Raw genomic sequence first — 23843 nt, 5'->3', positions numbered from 1 at the left:
CCAAGAAAAATTCCAGCATGAAGGCCTTAGTGGCAGGCGACTCATCATCTCTCAACTTGGGTGAGACACTGGGACCGGGGGATGCCGCCTGCTGGGCTCCCTCGTAGGGCCATCTTTGCCCGGCTTGTCTTTACGGAGTTTGGTGGTCATTACGCCATCCTTAACAGCCCCCCTGCACCTGATGGAGCGTTAGAGTTGAGCCTTCCCTGCAGGCGTGGTTCCCCAAGGGCCACCCCGGAGCTTCGTGCCGGTGCTGGTGTGGTGCAGCTCACAAAGGTGCCCCAATCGCCTCACCTCCCAGAAGTCAGCACCGTCGTTGCAGGCTCAACTGCAGGAAAGGGGGCACCACTCCAAATCACCCAGGCCCACAGGCGTCACCCTCCAGATGCCAACGCCGTGCAGGGTCACTGACTCGCTCTTTCCCCAGGCAACACTGTGGCTACCACGAGGAAATGTGCTGTGGCCAGTCAATTTGCCTCACTCTAGCTCTGAAGGTCGCCGGGGACACCTCTCGTAGAATGCGCCAGGAGCGCTTAGATCAGGGCAACACCTCTTCAATGGCTGCTAGCTTAGCCTCTGCTCGGCGACCTTCACTACCAGGTCTTGCTGCCGAAAGTCATGTGGGGCCGACGTCCCTGTCCTACCACTTCAGGCCAGACGCTCCACAGGAGAAAAACTCCCGAAAGGCTCACCACGTGGCTCGGGGCTCTCGTCTTACCGGCCCGTCTCCGCCTCTGTACACTCTGGAGTAGAAGTCCCGGCAGGCGATCACCGGGGAACCGTTGCAGTCTTCTCTGCAAGCGCTCCGTAGGCCCCGGAGCCTCGGGCTCACCTAGGCCCCGCCGCCGCTCCTCCTCCACACTGACTTGGGCCGTTGTCCGCGCCCCTCCCAGTGCACCTTCTGCCCACGGGTCACCTTCATCGCGGGCGCTGCTGTGCTGCAGGAGCGTTATCGCTGCGGGGCACCAAGGGTGTGCGCACCTCTGCAGGGAGACCCAACTCTGCCTTCGTCTCAGCTCTACGCCCGCCCAGCCGCGGCCAGGCCTCTGCCAGCAAGGCCGGTCGTTGCTCCGATCTCGGTGCCCCGGGGAGTCACACAAAGCCACCGGAAGGACGCCCACGGCGAGCCACCGGCAGGGTTTACCGGGCTGTTCACGTTCCGGCGTTGGTGCAAGGCAATGCTATGTAAAACGTGGCGCCGGAGGGACTCGGAGACACGTCCTAGTCCGCCGCCATCTTGGCCACGCCCCCCAACCTTGCATTTTTTAATGTGACTTGGAAGAAAAGTAAAAAAAATATATATACACATCCCAGACTACATGTCAAGCTTGTTACAGTCCAACTAGGTCTGTTAATTATCTGAAGACGACATAGTGGGGCTCATAAAAAGAGCAAAGTGACAGTTCACATACAGGCAACATAAAACAAATGTTTTCCTACCTGCACTTTCTTTCAACGGTGGCAATGGCTGCTGAATGACCAGAAACCATACCAATAGCTTTAGAATCCCACAGAACTGGTCCCTAAAACACCATTTATCCAGCATCGAAAATTAAATGTTTTGAACTTCCACTGTATATTTCGACAACCACAGACGTACAACACCAAACACGTATTTGAAAGGGAAAAAAGCATCCATTACCATATTGCACCGGGCTTGCTAGATGCAGTAGAGCGATGTCATTGTTGTAGTTCTCCTTGGAATTGTACTGTGGGTGGAGCTCGATCCGTGCCACGGGTATGATCTGTTCCGTAGTTCCCTCCACAAGCAGATCAAACTCTCCGGCAACCACGTTCAACGTCAGCAACTCCTTTCTAGAAAACAGAGGCAACAGTCAGACCGCTACCACATCTGCCCACACCTTAGTAAATCGAGTCTGATCACTGCATCTCATTCCATTCGTGGAAAAATGGTGTGAAGGACCTTCTACAGATTTTCTAAAAGAAAAACAGTTATTTCAATGTAGAACTAGTTAATAATTTCTCTACATAGAAAGGATTGACAAAAATGGATGCAAACAATCTAGTATGAAGGATGTGCTGCTTCGTTTAAAGCAGTGGTATGTGCAGACAATAAGAGCATTAAGAAGTTGCACTGTGTGGATTAGCATCAGCTTAATTCTGCTCCGGAAGTGATCCTGCATATAAGCACCTCCCCTGCGTGTTCATATCAATAGCTTTCTTGACTATGTTTGCAACCTCAGACTTGGGGACCAAAGGTACCAGTTTGCAAATCTCGGTGGAGAAAGAATATTTCATAGGACTGGGAGGAGGGAGGGTGGTGAGGAAGCTCCTGTTACATACACCGTCCATCAGAAAGAGCATTATCTTAAGGATATTTCCAATTGCAGATTCCTCACCTTTAGAATAGATACCAAAACCCTACCCCCCAGACTCCAAGATGGTGGTGGGTATATAGAATAGCCAGGGCCAAAATTTCCTCCAGGAGGACCTGCAAAATGCCCTTTCCATTGGACTTGGCTGTCAAGGCAGTAGTGCTTTGTGAACATTTGCGCAGACACTCATGTTGCAGCCTAACCTATCAAGAAAAGGCACTCTGCATGCAGATACAGTGGTAGCAGCCTTAGCCTTGGAGTGGACACAGAGTGATACCAGAGGCGGATTCTTGGCCAGTGTACAGCAGATGTTGATGCAAGGTACTAGCCACCTTTTCAGAATCCTTTTTGGCATCGTCTTCTACCTTTTTGTTCACACTACAGTCTTTGCTGCAATCAATATAAAAACTCAATACTCTTGGTGCCCAGCCGATGGTGTACCTTCTTTAGAGGGGTGAGATGGAGCAAAGAATCTCTGAAAGGTGATAGACTACCCAACATGAAAGGGAGTCAACACGCCAACACTACTTTCTCTGGGAAAAGGTGGTGTAGGCAGCTGCACTGAACACATGAAGCTCACTCATGAGCTGACCTGATGTTTTGCCAACAAGAAACAGTCTTCAGAGTCCAGAGATGTAGAGGGCAGCTGTGTGTGCATCAGTTCAAAGTGGTCTGCACATGAGGAAAGTGTGGACCCAATTAGGTTCCCATTGTGGCATTACAATGGGGGGTTTTGGGGAGAGGGGTGACATGTCAAAGCTTTTAGAAACCTCATCACAACAGGTGAAATGTTCATGATGCTGATGGGCCAGAGACTAAACAAACAAGACCTCATACCGATTTTCCTGTAAAGAGTCCATAGTTTGGTGCTACACCAGTTCACGAATTTGTCACAACACGCAGTATAAACAGCTAGTACGATGATGTCTGGCAGCAAAAATATCCACCACTTTGGGAGGGAGATAGAATACAGGACTCTGCCCTGTTGCTGCAACAGGAGAGCCTCTCAAAATGGAAACCTGGTTGGAGGGCAGATGCTCATAGCCAGAAGTTCTAGGTGATAAACTCTCCTCCCCCAATCTGGACCCACTCGGACGACTTTGGCCTGGCTGGTGGAAAGAGATAGAGGAGTTCCATGCACCACTCTAGCTGGATTGCATCTCAGAGAGCCTTTGAGAGATCCAGCATGCAGAACAGTGGACACTGTTCTTGGCAGTGGAGAAGTATCCAGCCAGGGTTATCCCCACTGTTGGAAACCTCAAAAGCCCTGTGCCACCCTGGGATTGTAATTGCGCTGTTGGTTGAAGGGAGGTGACAGCCCTTCAAGGAAGAGTCACAATACTCATCGGGGTGAACCACTAAAGTCACTAAATAAACCTGTGCTTAACCATCTGGTAACTTGCCACAAAAGCAATCAGGCTCATTGTAGACCCAATATGTAAAGTATGTATGCAGCTTAGACCGTAATAAATTGAAAACACCACACAAATATCCCACACCAATTTAGAAAGAGTAAATATCAATAAATTATTTGATACCAAATAGTAAAAAAAACAATCAGTAGAAGCAGAGCAATACACCAATTTAAAGATTTAACCTAAATGTTGTGGCTAATAGCACAAAGCACCACTCGCAGTTATCTTGGTTAAAGTCATATGTTCAGGTTTACCACAATGGAGCACGTGCAGGTACAAGGACCAGGTAAGTCCAGCTAAATAATTACCTTCTAAAGTCCAGCATGAAGAGTCCAGTTCACGGTGTAAAAGGCTGGAGGGAGAGTGTCGTGAATGGTTGCTCCTGTAGCTCAAAGAGCTGGTCGGGCATTGTGGATAGTCGTCGCTGTCGGGTGTCGCGGACGGTCATTGCTGAAGCTTTATGTTGGCGTTCACCAGTGGCTCTCGATGCTCTATTACAATGTGCATATCTATTTGGCAGCCATCACTGGCAGTCGCTCTAACGCAAAGTTTGGTTCACTAGAGCTTTGCGTGGGCAGGTCTAGTGCAGCAGGTCCGCTGGGCAGATGCAGAGATGGCCGTTTGTTATATCCCTGTAGCGGAGAACAGGAGGTCGGTCAGCTGTCCAGTTGAGTCACTTCAGCCTGGAATATGGGAGCAGGTCAAGTCTTTCTTCTAAGACAACAGGGCAGTCCTCAAGCAGCAGGGTGGTCCTCTGGCATCAGGGTAGTCCTTTTGAAGTATCTACAGGTCCAGTAGTGTATTGAAGAGTGGGTCTGAGGGTTCCTATTTTTATAACTGGTGCCCCTTTTGAAATGGGAGAAGCTTCAGAAGCGTGTGGAACTTCCTGCCTCCTTGCTCAGGTCCCAGTCTTTCTTGGGGCACAATAGGCCGGTGTAAAGTTCTTTGTGTGTGAGCCAAGCAAGGTCTTCTCAAGTTCAAGTGTGACGGGTAAAACCTCTGTCCCTCTCATCAAGCAAATCCTGCCAATGATGGAGCAAGGATTTGCACGTTATGCGACTTGCTTGTATTCATGAACCTCGAATAACGTTAACGTCATAATCAACATGTTAGTCTTATTAATATTGCACTTTTACACTACACGGGGGTGTCCCAGTGATGCTTGCATATGTGTTTATTAATCCTAACAACGCTTGCATATAAAATGGTCGCTGCTTTGCGGGATTCTACTCTGCGCATGCGTCGGTCATACCCATGTGATGTGACGCACTCGCAGTTCTGGAGGGAACTGGTCGCTCATGCGCAGTACTGCTAAAGATGGCTGCTTTGTTTCTCACATGGTCTTCGCTTGCACTTCTGCTTTAGCTCAGCTGTTTCATTCTGCTTAACTCCTAATGCTATAGTTATTATAAAGTAAGGGATGTAGTATAGCCAATCATGGTATACAGTGTATTCATATTTTCCGTGTTCCTAAATTGTTTTCGCTTACTTTTCATGTAACATTCTTCGGGGGCCTGGGAGAGAGGTGCTACTCCATCTTGGAAGCCTGTGCGGTACCAATCACGTGATGGGGGACGAGAGTCATTCAGCAGTGGAACCCAGCCAGCTGGATGCCGAAGCTAAGATGCTCATGGGAACCTGACTGCACCCCAGCGCGAAGATTTTAACCAGTACCTGCATCTGTTACATTGCAATGTTTTCCTGTATACACCATTGTATTCTTAAACTCACATGCCATGGGAACTGGAATGTAGAGGGTGTGTTCAAATATTGAATATTAATTATGAGAATGTCTTAAATCAGGAGGTACAATGACCTAACCACCTCCCGTGTCCAATCAGAAGTTGGGGATCCTTACACTTGCAACATTGGTGGGTGGTACACTGACCCGAAAACAGTATAACTAGCCTAGGTTTAGATAGACAAATTGTCCGACTTCTCCGAATAGCTGACCTGTCACTGACCCTACGAACTCTATAGTTGCTTGATACAGAGAGCTGTGGAGCACTCTGTCCTTAATTTCCACAAACTCAGTCGGAGTTTGGAAACCTTAAGTGCAGGCGAAGCACTTTCCCGGGTGATGTGAGAAACCCAATCGGGGTTATTGGCAGATTCCTTGCAGAGAGTGAGTAGCGCAGGCGTTGCATCCGAAGCTGCAGGTGTTGGTGGTACCCTTTGGTGAGCCCAGTCCTGATCCAAATCCTGGGGTTATCCTGGGGTTATCCTGTCCTGACTGTCCATGAGCTGTACCTGCTCGCCTACTGGCATCCTAAGTCCTTGAGGGTCCTTTCCCGCCTTTCCCAACTGACCCGTGGCCAGGGTTAGTCTCCATCCTGTTCTAGGTAAATATATTCCGTGTGGGTGTTTGCCCATCTAAATCTCTCTCTCTCGTCTTTACTAAAGCAAACTTGCCTATGTAAATTTTCTCTGTCATTTGACTCAAGTAAAGTATTTTACTAGCATGTTCCATTTCTTCTCCTCTTCTCCCTCCTATAGTCAAATGCTGAACTGTTTAAACATATAGTATGTTCCATTCTTACCCTCCCTATAGAAATTAAACACTTGTTGGTATAGAGACTTTCATGAGTTCGTTTTCCTCTTAACTGTCAGAATATTTGAATAGCTTACTTTGATTAGTATGTTCCCTTTCTTTACCCACCTTTAGTAACGTTGTGAAAGTCTGATAAACTAAATTAGCGTGTTACTTATTTTCCCTTCCTTTTATTCTTTGATTTATAGATGATTCTTACTTTGTTTCATAGTTACTCTATATTCTTGATTTTAGTTATAGATGTTTTGATCTGTGTAAATTTCATTCTCATGGCATATGAAGAAAATGATTAGATAAAGGTTTTGAAAACGTCTTGCGTTTGTGGTTATTACAAAAATACAAAACAATTTCAAATGTACATGGAGTTTGTGTTTTCAACTTAATCCTACAGCTAGCTCCTGATCCATTGTGATCTTAGGTACCTGTTTCGAGGATTGGTAAGTCAGGTACACGGAAATAAATAGAAAAGAATAAGGATTACTGATAGTGGTGTGTAGATTACCCGATTAATGAAAATATAGTGGTAAATACGTTATGGGCCAGGTGTGCATATTTGATAAAATAAGATTCGGGTGACCTGCGCGCTCTATCACAAACACCCAGATTCTCTATTGTGATACTCTCTGGGAGGAATATACAAAGGTCAATCACACCTAGTCATGTGCCCCAGGGTACAGGTTGAGGGCACCAACTTGTTAAAACAAGAAAATGGCAGCTTTCTAAAAGTGCTATTTTCAGAGTTATGACTAAAACCCTCCCAACGCCCCATAGTGGTAAAGTCAGATTATAAAGTACAGTGCCTCAGTAACCAAACAGGACTTGCTCCCTGCTCCTAAACAAAAGTTATCACTTATAAATTGCAATAAGGTAATGCAATGTTATCCTATGGAATAGGTAGGCCTTGCAACAGTAAAAATACTAATTTAGGACCAGCCTTTCCCCAACACCCTGATCTGGCTTGCATCAGTATCCTTCAGAGCAGTGACAGGGATCCTATTCATGGTGACCTCATGGAAGAGACTCCCCCCACCCTCAGGGATCACAAGTCTACCATTGGAGTCTATCTCCCAACTAAGGGAGGTTAGGGCATGGTCTAATACCTGTCCCTGGAGACTATTTACCCCGAAGGCTACATTGGCTACCCATGTAGAGCTGGTTTCTTAAGTCTCTCCCCCTCCCTCCACTTGTGGGGGGTAGGGTGGTGGAAAGCCTGAATCACTCTTCTTTGGGTCACTCCCAGGTACCTTCTTTTTTTACCCTGGTGGAGTACGTGGTCTGACACCTCCCTGAGACCCTGAGCTTACTACTCACTAGAGCCATTCTTTTTTTCTCCAGAGCCAACTTCTTATCCTCATATGTCCACTTTGCAGAAGCCTCCTCCTTGGCTGCCTCAAATTTTAAATTTAGCCAGCTGCCCCTAGATTTCTCTCCCAGCTCTGCTCCTCCGCGGACAGACTGGCTGTGAGCACTCTTCTCTAAGCTGCTGCAGCTCAGGACCAGTGCCCAGGTCCTCTGCCTACTCATAACCTTCAGGAAAATACTCTTCTAACCTCTAAAGGAAACTCAATCTTGGCTAGTACCAAAGCTTCACCACCTTCACAGGTTCAACTAAGTTTCTCAATATTAGAACTTCAATACAGAGTAAGAGTGGATGACCAAATCGCGAAATCGCAGTAAAATCCGCGAATCAGCGGGGACGAATTTTCAGCCAAGCAAGGGTTACAGCAGCAGGTGCAAAAGTTGAACCTAATTTCTTTGTAACCTTTTACAAAAGGGTTACAAACAAATTAACTTCAACTTGGACACCTGCTGCTAATTGCTTCCTGGCACCTCGTTGCCTACTTGCAACTATTCTCTGACCCTGCTCTGACCCTTGAAGCAGGGTCAGAGAATAGTTACAAGTAGGCAACGAGGCACCTGTCCAAGGAATTAAACCTCATCAGGAAGCACTTGCAGATATAAAAAACAGGAATAAGGGAGAGGATGGCAAATACACCCATTTTGAGTTGTCAGGAGGGATTAAACTAAGAGACCTTTACAGCACAATTTTCATATGCATTTTGCTAAAAATATAAAGCTGTATGTTCTGTAGGGGCAACTCAGGAATCTGGCCCTTCAGAGATCCGGCCTCTTTCTTTCTCTCGTTCTCTCTCTCCCTCTCTCTTTCCCTCTCTTTCTATCTATCTCTCTCCCTCCCTCCCTCTCCCATAAACGACTGCATGGGTAACTTCGCTATGCAAGCGGCTCGCGAACACGCAAAAAACCCCGCGAACACGCAAAAAACCCCGCGAACACGCAAAAAACAAAAATCTGCAAATTCGCACAAATTCGCAAATTTTGCGAATCGCAAATTCGCAAATCCGCGGATTGCGAATTCGCAAAATTCGCCCATGCTTAGACCAAACACACAAAACAGACAGGCTCTTCTCAGCTCGCAGTCTCCAGACCTCCTAAAACAAGTTCTTTCAGCAACCAGGCTCATTTCAGAAGATGAACATTCATGCATGCCTGAAATTTTCTCTCCATGGCCTGTTGATTCTTGAAGGCAGTCATGAACTCTTTCAAGAAAGCCTTTTCAGCTTCAAGCGTTTATTCCAGTTTAATATGGCATGAACTTGACCCAAAGGTATTGGGACACTATACAGGAGCACCATTACACAAGGACACTTTTTTTTTAGGCACAGGGATTTCATTGATTGCATATAATCACAGGATGTTGAGCTGATGCAGAGACTCAAACCTGGTTTCCAAGTTCCAAAGTCAACAACTATGGTCATTACCCCACATCACTCTTTACAGTGGCTACCTATGCACTTTTAAACAACAAAGATGTTTTCTTATAAGTTATGATCTCTGAATGATTTCTAGCAAATACTTCTGGCTTATTTTGTGGCTCTTCAATAACCTTACTGTTTTTGATAATGTGCTATGACTGGTGTCGGAGCTGGTGCCTCATCTGAAATTATGCTGGCCTGGTCTTGTGGCTTACCACCCAATGTCGCTGCAGCCAGCAAAAAACAGACACTGGTCTCTCAGCCTGAGAACACCTATGTTGTTCCAGTTCACATTTCACTAACCCTAGAATTCCCGAAGATTATTTTTTTCCCCGAATGTTGTATTTATATGGTATTTTCATACAGTATATTACACCTGTATTATGTAGTTGATGGTGTCCTGATAAGGTGGCTGTGAGTACGTGACAGAGTGGGCATCCGGTACTCGACTGATTGAGGGACTGTGACAATTGGACACCATGGCTCAATTTCCTGTGATGGAGCCCTACGTGTTGGAGGGAGCACCATATTTTCAGGCCCCTAAGTGGAGAGAAGGGGTAGACAGAGTGCAACTGTTCTTTGAAACCACGCAGGTTGAAGATGACCAGAAAAGAGCCATGATACTACATCTAGGAGGAAGAGATGTATACAGGATAGCCAAAGCTGTCACAGAAGCCACACTGAAGATTCACTTCATGTTGATCGCATCATTGAATGCCTATTTTGAACCTATGGCGAACATGGAATATGAACTCTTTGCCTTTAGGCAAGCAAGGCAACAACCAGGGGAGTCACTAGACCCGTTTCACGCAAGCCTAAGGGAGTTATCAATCACTTGTGGGTTTCGTGATGTGGAGGAAGAGGTCAGAGGCCAGATAATACAACGATGTGCATCAGCCAAGCTGAGGGAACATATCCTGGAAGAGTCGGACAAACCTCTAACAGATATCCTGACTGTAGGAAGGCCAAAAGAGCTATTGAAAGTAAGAGCAACACTCATGAAAGCTGCGTTAGAGGCACCTATTAAGAAGGAACTGGTGAACAAGGTCACACTGAGCAGTGGGGCTACTGCTGCGAAAGTCAGAAACTGTCAAAGCCCAGGTCACCTGAGTTTCTGTTCAGTTCTGATGGAGGTTGAAGACAGTCCGACCCCCACCCTGAAACTGCTTTTTCCAGCACACTAGTTTTAAAACAGTGCGCTAAGAACCAGAAGCTCAAGGGAAGGGGGGGGGAAGAGGATAAAATAAAAAAAGAGACAACACCATTCTTGCGTTTCCACTGTAGAAGAGCTGCTAAAATCTGCGGCCCTCTGACTTCTGTAGAAAGTGGTTCCTTTTTTTTTTTTTTTTAATTAGATTTTTTTTGTCAGCACACAGAATACAGTATACATCAAACTCCCGGGATAATTTAAGAGGTACATGAAAAGATAGTAAGCATGACAAAGGAAAAGAACCAATTCGAGTAAACATAAAATTATAAATTATGCATATCAGAGAAATCACAAGAACAGCAATTTCGAGTAAACATATAAAGTTATAAATTATACATATCAAAAAACCACAAAAACATATGAAACTCCTACATTCCTTATATTAAGTAGTATTAAGATCCTAACCAGTTAGCAATCGGCTCCCATAGTTGGACCCCTTGCCTTTTCTTTCGAATACCCTTTATTCTATAAAGCGCCATCTCCAGACGGTAGGTTGTAAGCAGCCAGGTTTGCCAATTTACAAAAGTTGGAGGATCACTATCTAGCTATTGTGATGTAATACATAAGCTATACATGGCCATAAATACCAAACCCTCCTCCGCAGCCGTCTGGATACTTCCTTGCCATCCAAAGATCACCATTGTCGCTGTGAGCTGCAGTGGAATACCAAGACTTCCCATGATAAAGGTCTCAATTTCCTTTATAAAATTGCAAAGTTTAGGGCAATTAAAAAACATGTGGGCTGCATCAGCTGCGTACTGGCCACAACGATTACAGTTAGTACTCCTACCAGTGTTCCATTTTGCCAGTTTCCCCGGAGTGTAATACAGCCCAAAAATCTCAATTTTGCCAAAGATAATCTTATTTTGATTTTTTCTTCCAGCTCATAATAACTACGCAGCTGTAAATATTTAAAAAAATCCCCTCTGGGTAAATTATATTTCCTTTGTAAACATTCAAAAGAGACGAATTGTGTCCCCTGAAATAAATACCCTAAAAACCAAATTCCCGAGTTATGCCATCTACTCATAACAGAGCATTCGACAGGGTCACGTGGAGGTTTCTGTGGGCAGTTTTGGCCTGGAAGGGGTTTCCCCCCCGAGTTTATAAAAGCTATACAAACGTTGTATACTCATCCAACTGCGACAATTCGGGCAGCTGGTGATGTTTCTAAGGAGATCGCGATAGCAAGGGGGGACGAGACAAGGGTGTCCCTGTTCCCCTTTGCTGTTCGCATTATACATTGACCCTTTCATCACCACAATGGAGGCTGATAGTATAATTAAACCCGTTCAGATAAGAATACAATGTCAAAGTATATGCCTACGCGGATGATATTGCCGTTGTTACATCTAACATCGCAGAGGCGTTACCCAGAATCATTGAGGCGGCGGATGCCTTCGGGAGATATTCTGGGTATAAACTGAACGTTTTAAAAACCCAGATGATTCACTCGCAGGCTGGACGCCCAACGAATATCGCATTTGACTCGGAGGTAACATATCTGGGTATAAAGATTTCACCGAATGTAGAGGATATTGTTGCCAAAAACCTCGACCCGATTATTGCCTCATCCAATAAAACACTGGAAAGAATTAACAACCTTCATCTTTCACTTTTTGGCCGTAGTAACGTCATCAAAATGCTAATCTTCCCCAAATGTCTTTGTTTTTCGTGCTATCCCTTTCTTAATACCTGCTGGGTTTTTCTCGCATAGAGAAAATGTGTTCAAGGAGTTACCACCGAGCCAGGCGGGCCATGAATTGATGTATCTTGCCCCGAGAGAGAGGAGGTTGGGGGATACCTGATTTTCAATTATATCATTGGATTGCTATCCTACAACATATGGGGGTGTTATTGTTACCAATAGATCCAACCCCTGATTTTGCGGCTCACTCAATTTTTGAGATGCTCTTGGGACAAGAAGCTAAGCAATATATAAATCGTATTATCGAGCCCAGTTACTTCAAAAATAACAAGTTTAAGGTGGTTGTAGCCGCATATGTAATATGGAGGAAAACCAAAAAGAAACTGGGTCTTGGTCCGAATTTGAATATTTATACTCCGCTTCAGAATTGTACTCTGTTACCTGAAATTTTAGAAACTGGTTCCTAATGAAATAAACAAAGAACAGATAAGTGCAACCTATCCCTAAATGTGTTCCTGACTAAACCTTAATCTTATTAGAAATTCTCTTCTAAAAGTACCTCTTGGATCCTGGTCTCAAGCTTCCAGGTTTGGAATGTGTTACTGTTCTGGGATGTGCTTTCTATTACTGTAAAACTTTTTTCACACATTTCCAGACTTTTTATCAAACAAATAATGTACTTTTACATCAAAATACAGCAGGTAATTAAGTCCTTGATTTACTGTTTGCCTTGCTGTCAATGGTTTCCTCTGTTCGATTCTTAAAGTTCCAAGTAAAACAATGTTTATTTCACAAAGTTCCACAAAGTATTCTTGTAACAAAGGGTTTGAACCACAAAGTTCGTGGGAGATATCTTGTTCCAAATTGTCTTTACATGAATCCAGAAATCGCCGATAAAGTTCTTTCAGGTAATAAAAGGTTTTGCACTTACTTGTTGCTGAAAAGGGATACTGATCAGTCTAACCTTGACCTCTTTCTCTTTTGCATGTCGATTGCAGTGGACAGAAGAGGGGCTGAGGCAAGAAGTAGCCGGAAACCAGAAGGAAGAGCCAGAAGCAACACCCGTTGAAGTCAATGAAGGTCTGGAGAGAGCAGGAGTGCCAGTGCCGAAGTATCTGTTTTCAGGTAAGTGGGAGGTAGACTAGCACAAGCACTGGGTGAGGCTCAGGGGCTGCCTTTAATAGACAGGGCTGGGTGTGGTTCGAAAGAACTGGGTGTGGTTCTCATAAGCAGGTGTGCAGAGCTTCAGTTATTATGCTAATGAGTTGAAGTAACACATGGCCTAGGGAGGAGTGTTCTAAATAAGCCTTGGTAAAAGCAAGGTAAAATGTTTTCTAAATAAGCCTTGGTAAAAGCAAGGTCCAATGTGCAAACAAGACAGCAATGTCCAAACTTGGGAATACATTGAGCAACATACACATAAGTCTTAGGGAGGGGCTGAGATAACAAGAAAGGATTTCAGTAGTATGTTTAAAGAGCTATTACAGAGACCACTAGTGCAATGAGAGGGGACATGCTCTTTGCTGTGCACAAACCCTAACAGAAACACAAGGCCATACAGCTGCGGATACTGTGGAGGCGCTTCCCACAGACCATCAGAATGCCCAGCGAAGGTAAAGAGTTGCACTGCATGTGGGAGAATGAATCATTTTATAAAAGTGTGCCGGTCGAGCAAAGGACGGACGGCAAAACCTCAGGTGAACCTCATTTCTGAGACACAAATGGAGAGCAGTGACATGAATGAAGATGATCAAGAGGAACACAAGGTACACTCTGTGTTCATGGTTGGGTCGGCGTCGGGCTCCGTGAGCAGACTGCCACAGTGTCCAATCCTAGTGGGTAGTAGCCGGACTGTTGCCATAGTGGACACCGGGCCACCATCATCATATCCAGAGACGCATACCACCAGTTGCAACACCCACCAACTCTCACCCCAGCCAAGATAACAGTGTTCGCCTATGGACAGTCGAAGCCCCTGGTGATCAGAGGTAAATTCAGAACCACCCGGGAGTATGGCACGAAATCAAGTGGAATCGACGGTGTATGTCACAGAAGAAGGGAAAGGGATGTTGCTCGGGTGCAAGTCAGCAGAAGTCCTACACGTCTCGTTCACCTTCAGAATCCACCAAGAAGGCGTGAACCAAATCTTGCAGGAATTTCCGACGGTGTTCGATGGACTAGGATGTTTCAAGGGCCCGCAAATACGCCTAAATATTGACCAGTCAGTGAAGCCGGAAGCTCTTCGACATAGACCTAAGGCCCCTGGTGGAAAAAGAATTACAAAAACTCAAGGAGGCTGGCATAATAGAGAAGGTAAGCGATCCCACCCCGTGGGTATCCCCCAATTGTCATCGCCCGGAAGCCCAAACAGCCCAGAGAGGTCAGGATTTGCATAGACATGAGAATTCCCAAGTGATTAAAAGGGAGAGACATCTTACACACACGATCGATGACATCAGGGAGCTCAGCGAAGCAGAGTGGTTTTCGAAGTTAGACCTCTGAGCGGGATACCACCAGCTGCTGCTGGACGCAAAATCAAGATATATTACCACCTTCTCAACACATGGGGCTGCGGTGGTATCGCAGACTAAGCTTCGGAGTGTCGAGCGCTGCAGAGGTGTTTCAAAACCCCATTCGAGAACTCTTGGCAGATCTCCCAGGAGTTTTCAACATAAGTGATGATGTCTTGATTCATGTCAAGACAGTTGAAGAGCATATTGGTTGGCTGAAACAAGTCCTATGGTGCCTCCAAGAATCAGGACTAACCTTGCATCGAGAAAAATTCTAATTTCTACAGGACCAGTTACAATTTTTTGGGTGCACCTTCTCTGCCAGGGGGGCTGCCCTGGATCCTGGAAAGTTTAGAGACATTAAAGATGCCCCTGCTCCCACCAACATCACCAAAGTGTGAAGCTTCCTAGGAATGATAAATTATTGTGGAAGATTCATCAGGGATCAATCCTCTCGGACTGGCCCGCCGAGAGAACTGACAAAGGCCACTGTACCTTGGACTTGGGGCCTGGAACAACAAACTGCCTTTCAAAATACCAAAGATGCTTTTTCCAGCAACACTACGTTGAGGTACTTTGATCCCCGCATGCAGACCCAAATAGCTGTTGATGCTGGGCCAAAGTGTCTTGGCGCTGTCCTGTTGCAGCAGCCAACTGACGAAGATGAGAAACTGAACAAAGTTATTCTCAAATAGAGAAGGAGGCGATTGTGGTGCACAGGGGGTGCCGACAATTTAAACTCTACATGTACGGGGAGCCGCTTAAGGTCACCACATATCACAAACCTCTTATCCCGCTTTTCAATGGTACGGTATCTAAAACCCCACTATGCATAGAGAAGGGGATGCTGCAATTGCAAGACTATAACTGCACCATTGAATACCAACCGGGATCCCACAACCCGGCAGATTACCTATCTCGGCATCCCAAGGCGGCCACGTGAAATGAAGTGAGTGAGGTGGAAGAGACCGAGCAGTATGTATGATACATATCCGATCGGTCGAGGCCACTCCCGATTTCACTGGACGCACTTTGTAATGCCACTAATCAGGATGCGAGTCTACAGAAAGTTTCGGAAGCAGTAAGAAAATAAATGACCCCAACTTCGGAGTCATGAAACAGTTCTAAATCCTGATACCAGAAGAGTGATGGATAGTCTCTACCTGGTGAGGCATGAATGGAGTGCGGATCTGAATGGATGCCTTCTCAGGGGTCATTGACTAGTTGTGCCGTTCTCCTTAGTGGATCGCATCATGGATTTGGCTCATGCTGGACACCAGGGGATGGTAAAGACAAAAAGTTGTCTGCAAACCAAGGTATGGTTCCCCTTCATGGACGCTAAGGTGAAAGAGGTGGTCAGTTCCTGCACTTGGTGCCAAGCCACAGGGAAACCAAACCCCCATCTCCAATATTCATGGAAAAAGCGCCCGGACGGGCCCTGGTTGCGGGCAAGCATGCATTTTGGAAGTCTCCCAGGTGGAAAACATTCAATGGTCATTATAGACTATCATTCCAAATATCCTCAAGTAGAAATACTGTTGTCGCTGAGCGCAGGAGAAGTAATCCCCAAATTGGAAAAGGTCATGGTGACCCACGGCCTAATCAAGGAAATCTGAAAGGATAACGGCCCTCCGTTCCAAGGGCAGGAGTCAGCATCTTATCTGGCGTCCATGGAATCATTCATTGGAGGCTCACATCGAAATGGCTGCAGGTAAATGGGGAAGTGGAATGTTTTATGAGGACCATGAACAAAGTAATGCGCATTGCTATGGCCAATGGCAACCCTGTAGAAGTCTACCTACTGCTTTCTTCGGGACGATAGACCGACGCCCCATGTCACCACTGGGCGAGCTCCAGTACATTTATCTATGGGATGCGTGATAAAATACTATTCCTCACCATCCACAATGGGCCCCAACTGGCAGGGATGTACCAGCCGTGGAAAGCAAATGAAGTGCCTAGAGTCAAGTGAGTCGGAGCCGGCAGTACCGGTCTTCCAGTCTTCAAGTAGGAGATGCGGTGTTGGTTCAGAAACGACACCCAGAGAGCAAGTTCAGACTTCCTTTTAAATAATAGGGTTATTCGTGTGTAACCTTCCACTGTATCGCCTTGGTTGAGGTGTTCTGTTCAATTGGGGTCCGCTTCTGAAAGTATCTGCAGTTGCAGGATATCCCTCTCATGGATACCCCTCTCTTATAGGTGTCCCCTCTCACTGGACGACCCGGAGTCTCGAACCGCATGGTCAGGATGCCTCCACTCGCCTTGGCGATGTTCTTTAGACCAGCCTGGTCTCGCGGTGTCTATGCATCTGGAGCTGTGGTGAGATCCACTCTGGATTCGGAGACGGTCTCCGTGAGTGAGGCTTACCTGTGGGATGACGTGCTGGATGACCTTCCTTACTTCAGACTGCCGAGCGACGTCCGACTTGCCTCTATCGCCTGGACTCCTGCCACTGGAGCCTCGTTGGCGGGCTTTCCTTGCTGGCTGTCATGGGACTGTGGACCGTGCAGGGCTTCACGTGAGCCGCGCAAAGACGTCGCTGAAGAACTGCCAACGGATTCACAGCCAAGTCGCTCATGTAGCCTCGGAGGGTGGTGTCGTTATGGCATAGTCGCGGTCTGGACTCAGGTTCTGCACCTTCCTCGCGTAATCTTGTGGGTGACCAGTCTTCAACCGTAACCTCCATGCTTCCTGCGCCTGACAAGGAGCTACGGCCGACACATCTCTCCTACTCGGGCTCCCTTCGCACGAGAACTCCGTTGAGGCCCTTGTCCCCTGGACTGCCACGTGACTGCGTGGACTGTGCGGGCCTTTGTGTAGGCCGCGCTTCGGGGTCGCTGCAGAACTCCCAACAGGGCCATGGCCAAGTCTTGTGTAGTCCCCAGGGGCGGATCTTCCAATGGCCGGGTATGCTTGACTTCGGCAGGCTGTAGGTTCACGGGGTGCACAGAAGGTTCCTGGGTGATTTGCCTCTTTTACCCCTGGTTGTTTGGGGCATGCGCGGATCCACTCGGGTGGTGAGATGCTCCTTGGCGATGATGCGCCTGAATAGTGATGGCAGAATGTTGGATTTCTTCTGTGGGTAAACAGGCAGTGATGATCATGCACCTCTTCTCCATCTGGGGTTCCCCTTCTGGTGTGTGTTGTGGTGTCTGGTCACTCACACCTCTTTACTCTGCTCCTTTTCCTCCTCCTTTCTTTGTCGTGGTGCTGTGCCACTCAGGATGGGTCATCCTCCCTTACTCTTCTCTTTTCTTCGTGGCGTTGTGCCACTCACTCGCCATCATTTCTCTCCTTCCCTTTTGCAACGCTATTCAGTCTTCTTGCTTTCATCCTCATCCTGACCAGGCTTCTACGAGCAGCAGGCCCTCTGCTCATTTCCCTCTGGTCTTGTCCTGGCACTAGGACACTTGTTACTTCACTCCCTGACCGGACCAGTCATGGCGACCTTCTGTCATGTGATACTTCTGATGTCAAAGTGATGTTGTGGGACTTCGCGTCCGTCTCTTTCTGGTCCTTTTTCTGGACATCTCCTCCTTTGTTCTCTTCACTGATATCTTTGTCAGATCTCTTCACTCGCTCACTCTGCGGGTCAGCATCATCCTTGTATCCAAACTGAGTGGCCGGCTTCTTCCTTCTTGCGACCAACCTGGGTGGTCGGCTTCTTCCTCCTTTGCGACCAACTGGGTGGCCGCTTCTTCCTTGCAACCAGCAGGGTGGGCGGCTTCTTCCTTCTTGCGACCAACTGGATGGTTGGCTTCCTCTTTTCTCGCGAACAACTGGGTGGTCGGCTTCCCATCGCAGTCATGTTGCTGTGGCGCGCTTCTTATTGCGCCTTCGCACTAGACCATTGCTGAGTTCCTGAACCACCGTCTGTTGGTGTAATGGTGCTCCTGTCTTCGCCATACTGCTGCAGCAATAGCCTGTGGCCACCAGGCATCGCTGTACTCTCTCCCGGCGTGCCTTCAGTGCTTCTGGAGGGTTGCGCCACCGCTGCGTCGACCTTCTCCTGGTCACTCCCTTTTGCACTCGGATAGCTGCGCTCTTTGTTTGCTTCCTTGGGCGCACTTGCTGCATGCCCTCTTGATTATCCTGTGTGGAGTTGCTGCACTCCTGGCACGTTCCTTGCGCATTGTCGGTCTCCCTTTTTCAGCTGTGTAGTGTCTTGGCACCACTGTAGTCAGCGTTGCTGTACATTCACTTTCATGCTTGGCAGTCCTCACTGTGCCTTAGTGTCCAGTGTTGTCTTTCTGTATTTGCTTTGCACTGGTGCCCTTTACCTTCAGTCGTGTACTGAAAAAAACTGCCTAACCTGTGCTGTTGGCATTTCGTTGTCTTAGACAGCCTGGCACTGCCTCGCTTTCGTACCTCCGTGTTGCTGCACTTTACTTTACCTCGCGGGTGCAGTACTTCTAAATGGCCACCTGGTGACAGTGCTGCTTTTGTTCTTCTCGTTCATAGAAGCTTCTACATGGTGCGTGCTTCCCTTTGGGGACCTTTGCGGCTTTGCTCCCGATCCTTCTTGCAGGTTGCTGGGGTTCCTGTCCTGCCTCCCCTGGTAAGACCTTTCTATTTTGGTTTCGGTCCTTTTTTTTTTTTAATGTTCTCACGGGCCCGGGGCATTATGCGGCACCCCAGTGTATCGGCCCGGCAGCTTCACCACGCTGCAGGCCTTGCTTTGTTTCCTTACTTTCTTATACTTTGGGGCATCGCCGGGCACACACTGTCCCTTGGTGCACTGCGGCCCCCGGGGAAAGCAGGTCGGCAGACCAGTCTTTCCCCGGGGTGTTCAGGCTAGGACAGGCAGGAAGTTAGGTAAGGGGTTAGGTCAGGGGTGGGAGGGGTTAGGAGGCTATTTAGGGGGACAGGAGGGGAACGACTTCCTTTTCCTGTCCCCGGTGCCTCAGGGAGAAGTTAGTTTTGGGAGTGCAGGCGGAGTGTGATTTAGGTAGGCGGAGTGTGATTTAGTGTTGTGGACGTCGCAACTGGTGCCCCGGTGCGACGATTAGCTTACTTTACTGTGTCTGTAGTTAGGCGGGGTGCTATTTAGCATAAAATTCAGCGTGTCGCCACGGGTGCCCCGGTGCGGCAAGCGTAGGTGCCAAACCTCACTCATCTCGCGGACGGACCGAGCGCGGGTGTCAAACCTCACGCATCTCGTGGACGGAACGAGCGCTCAGGATTCATAATGGCAACGCCCGATGCGGAGGCGGTGCGGGCTGCGCTACTAGTGCTTGGCTGGGCTGGGAGGGCGGATCTCCTCCAGCCCGGTGTTCTGGACCAGGCGTGGGTCGGTATGACCCGCACGCCCAGGTCAGCGTCTGCGGGGGTGGCTGCTGTTGTCGCAGCATGTATGGATGAGCCCTCTGGGGCTCATGAAGGTGTGCCCAAGAAGGGGGAAGGGTAAAAAGCAGCAGGAGGCCCCCAAGGAAGGGAGGAGGCGGCTGAGCCTCCCTGCCAAGATTGAGGCCAGGGAAGTGGTGCCGGAGGAGGAGGGAGGGGCCGAAGGGGAAGGGCACAAGGGCCCCCAGCGTGCTGTTGGGGAGCCCGGGCAGGGCCAGGCTTCGCTGGCGTCACAGGCCTGGGTGTCAAGGAGCATGGGCCAGTTGGTAGGGTATGACGAGAGCAGTGAGCAGTGGGGGGGGGGGGGGGGGAGGACCTGGATAAGTGGGAGGTGGCGGCTGGAGAAGAGTTTGCTCTCATGCTGTTGGGGGGGGGGGGGGGGGAGTCTGGGGGAAGAGGAGGGGTTCACCATCCTTGAGCAGCCGGTCGACCTTCCGGGGGGCCGGAAAGGGGTTGTCAGGCCTCAGGGTTCCAAGGGCAAGGACCCCCTGAAGGCGCAGCAGCAGGTAGGGGTAGCTCAGGCGGCGGGGAGTGCTGCGGCACCCGTGCCCGGGAGGGGAGGCCTGGGGGAGTCAGGGCAGTCTTCCATGTACGACAGGTGGGTGCACATGATCGAAGAGGAGAGGGCCCGCGACCAGCGTCGCGTAATTGCTGAATACGAGAGGGAGTGGGCAGCGCTTATGCGAAGCCAGGGAGGCGAAGTGGGGTGGGGTGCCCAAGGGCGATGGGGCCCTGGCACCTGCGCGTGGTCGGGGGCCGGCTGGGGGTCGAGGAAAGGGGGTCCCAGGGGCTCAAGGGCAGTGGGTGTGGGTGGAAGGTTCAGGGACTGCCTTGACGGATCAGAGACCTGGTGGCACCGGGGCCTCCCCGAGCGCATACGGCTCGGGGGGGTTGGGAACAAGCCAGTAGGGACCACTGGCAGAGGCTGGGGTGGGCCGGCGGGGCGCAAAACGGCCTCCGAATGCCGGGACGAAGAAGCAGGGGGGTCCGCGGTGGCCTGCCCTCCAACAAGGGAGCGGGCACCGGCGATGTTGGAGTGCGAATTTATGCCTGGAGCGAAAGGGAAAGGTGCTAAGAGAGTTGTGACGGAAGTGGTGCCGCTGGATGTGCAGGATGAGTGGTTGGACTATGAGGATGAGGAGGATGATTTGGAAGAGGGTGAGTTGCGTGAACCTGGAAGTGTGTGCAAAGCTAGGGTGGCAACGGCCAAGGTTGGTGCTTTCCAGGAGGCACGGGACGGCGCCAGTCGGGCCAGCAGAGGGTGTTCGAAGCCAGTGGACGCACGGCGACAGGAGAGGGACGCTTCTGCAACGTTGTCAGGTGAGGGCGCTTGGTGGGACGCCTGGACAGAAGGGGTGAAAGGGGGAAGGAAGAAGCCCTGCCGGTCGGTGGGGGTGGGCGATGGGTCTGTGCGGTCTGGGACCCCAGGTGAGGTGGTGCCTGTGACGGCTGATTGGGGGGGGGGGGAAGCAGGTCGCGACGGCCAGCGCACAGACTGACAAGGCGGACGACATGGAGGGAAAGGATAAGGGGGTTGAGAAGCTTCAGAAGAAGTTGCCATACATGGGGCTGGCGATGCCTCTGGGATCGCATTTGTCGGACAAAACGAGGGCAAGGATCTGGAGGAATGAATATGTTGATGTGTTTAAGCTCCTGCATAGGAGTTCAGGCGAAAGAGGGTCTAAAGAGGAGGAGTGGGAGTTGACCAGGCGGCCGAGGGTGCCGGTAATGATGGAGAATTGGACGTCGGCCTTTTTGATTTATGCGAGTATTTATTGCGAGAAGTACGGGGGATCGGGCTAATGCATTGTTCAAGTATATGGATGTTATCAGGAAGGCGCAGCTTCATTTCGGGGGTTTTGCATGATTGAGCTACGACGAGGAGTTCAGGGCCAGGGTCAGTGTTAATCCTGACAAGCCATGGGGGGACGTAGACCAGGAACTCTGGATTCAGTGGATGTCTTCGACACAGGTGGCGGCGTCTACGCATACGGTCAGCGGTCTTCCGGTCACTTATCGGTCTTTTCAGCCGTGCCCCGCCCAGTCTGGGGCGGGTAGTCAGGGAGCTGCAGGTGGACAAGGGAACCAAGCTGTGTGGTCTGGGGCAGCGGGGCAACAGTACAAGCCAGTGGCTTCCGGGGCCTGCTGGGGGTTCAATAAAGGTTTCTGCAACCGTCCCTCCTGTAAGCTTAAACATGAATGTTCAAAGTGCGGGGGCGTCACCCAGTTACACAGTGCCTCACCCTGGCTACGCCATCAGAGCAGTGGAAATTTGCAAAGGGTAGGGGTCAGCCTGTGCCGAAGGGCCCATCCTCCGGTTAAGGTGGAGGCCATGGGTCCATGGCTCTCCTGGTACCCTGATAAGGAGGCGGCGCTGCGTTTGTACTGGGGTTTATTTATTTTATTTATTTGTGGTATTTGTAGAGCGCAGCATTCATCCCAAGGGATATCAAGGCGCTAAATGAGAAGGGGCTGCTGAGGTTTAAGCGGAAGGGGTTAGTTTTTGGGGAAGAGGTGTGTTTTGAGTTTTTGCCGGAATGAAAGAAGGTTTACAGTGTGTCTCAGATCCATCGGTAATTCATTCCATCGTTTGGCCGCTAAATGAGAGAAGGCTCGTCCTCCTGTTCTTGTTTTATAGATACGCTTGGGTTTTGCTAGGGCTGAGTTAGTGGATCTTAAGTTCCTGTTTGGAATATAAAATTCAATTTTCCCTTGCAGGATTGTAGGGCCTGTTTTGTGGAGGGTTTTGTGCGCATGACAAAGTAATTTGAATGTGGCACGCTGGCGCATCGGCAACCAATGGAGTTTTTTTTAGACATGCCGAGTCTCGTTTGCCTTTGTTGCATACCAGTTTGGCAGCCTGGTTTTGCAGAACCTGTAGGCGGGAGAACAGCTGCTCATTCATTCCTTCGAATAGAGCATTGCCATAATCCAGGCGGCTGACTAGGAGGGCCTGGGTAATCGTACGACGACAGTCAAGTGGGATCCATGTGAAGATCTTGGCGAGGAGTTTCAGGATTGCAAATCCCTTACCCCAAAGTGTGCGCACATGGTCTTTCATGGATAGTGCGTCATCCATCATAATGCCTAGGTTCCTGGCATATTGTTTCGGGGTGGGGGCTGTTCCCAGTGACGGTGGCCACCATGAATCGTTCCACGATAGTTTGGCTCCTCCGAACAATAGAATTTCGGATTTTCCGGCATTAAGCTTAAGGCAGTGGTTACGCATCCAATCCGCCATTTCGGAGAGGCAGCTGTGGAGTTTATTTTTAGTTGTTTCTAATTTTTTCGATCTTTCATCCATGGTCACCATCAGCTGCGTGTCGTCGGCATATGAACAGATGCCGATGCCCCACTTTCTTCCGATGTCGGCCAGAGATGATACGTAGGCATTAAAGAGAGTGGGGCTTAGGGAAGCCCCTTGTGGGACTCCACAGCCAATGGGACGGGGTTCTGAATGGAATTGGCCCATATGCACTGCTTGGGTGCGGTTGCTCAGGAAGGATTCAATCCATTGCAACGCTGTGTCTTGTATTCCTTTACTCCGGAGAATGTTCAGTAAGCATTTGTGCGACACTGTGTCGAACGCTGCTGACAGGTCCAACAGTATCAGAGCCACCGAGCCCCCTTGGTCGGTGATGCATCTGACACTGTCAGACACTGCCAGCAGCGTAGCCTCGTAGTTTCGTGGAAGGTTTTCAAATTTGATATCAGGGGCCTAGGGAGAGGCGTTGGGCTGAGAACTTGCGGTCCGCCAAGGAATTGCCGGAGGTTGTGGTGCGTAAACTGGAGAAGGAGGTTTCGGAGGGCAGGATTGCAGGACCTTTTACTGATTGGCCGATGTCGGATCTCATTGTCTCGCCTTTGGGGGTGGTGCCCAAGAAACAGCCTGGGAATTTAGATTGATTCATCACTTGTCCTGGCCGGAAGGTGGGTCTGTGAATGATTTTATCGTGGAGGAGGACTCCAGAGTGCTGTATGAATCAGTGGATGATGCCATTGGTTTGGTGAAGTCCTGCGGAAGGGGGGCAGAGTTGGCCAAGTGTGACATCAAGT

The 23843-nt window shown here is 49.1% G+C and overlaps 1 protein-coding gene across 1 annotated transcript in view; it reads right to left on the bottom strand.

Moving 5' to 3' along the window:
* Positions 1–23843, bottom strand: part of OVCH1 (ovochymase 1) — an 852055-nt gene that overhangs the window by 763278 nt on the left and 64934 nt on the right. The window contains exon 5 of the mRNA XM_086952799.1: positions 1643–1815. Within this exon, the coding sequence (XP_086808925.1) occupies positions 1643–1815 (173 nt within the window). The remainder of the gene's footprint in view (positions 1–1642; positions 1816–23843) is intronic.

This window comes from Lissotriton vulgaris, chromosome 1_2 (assembly GCF_964263255.1).
Source record: "Lissotriton vulgaris chromosome 1_2, aLisVul1.2, whole genome shotgun sequence".
NCBI lineage: Eukaryota > Metazoa > Chordata > Amphibia > Caudata > Salamandridae > Lissotriton > Lissotriton vulgaris.
Note: the sequence above shows the minus strand (reverse complement) of the source record. Positions and strands in the feature narration are given on the sequence as shown.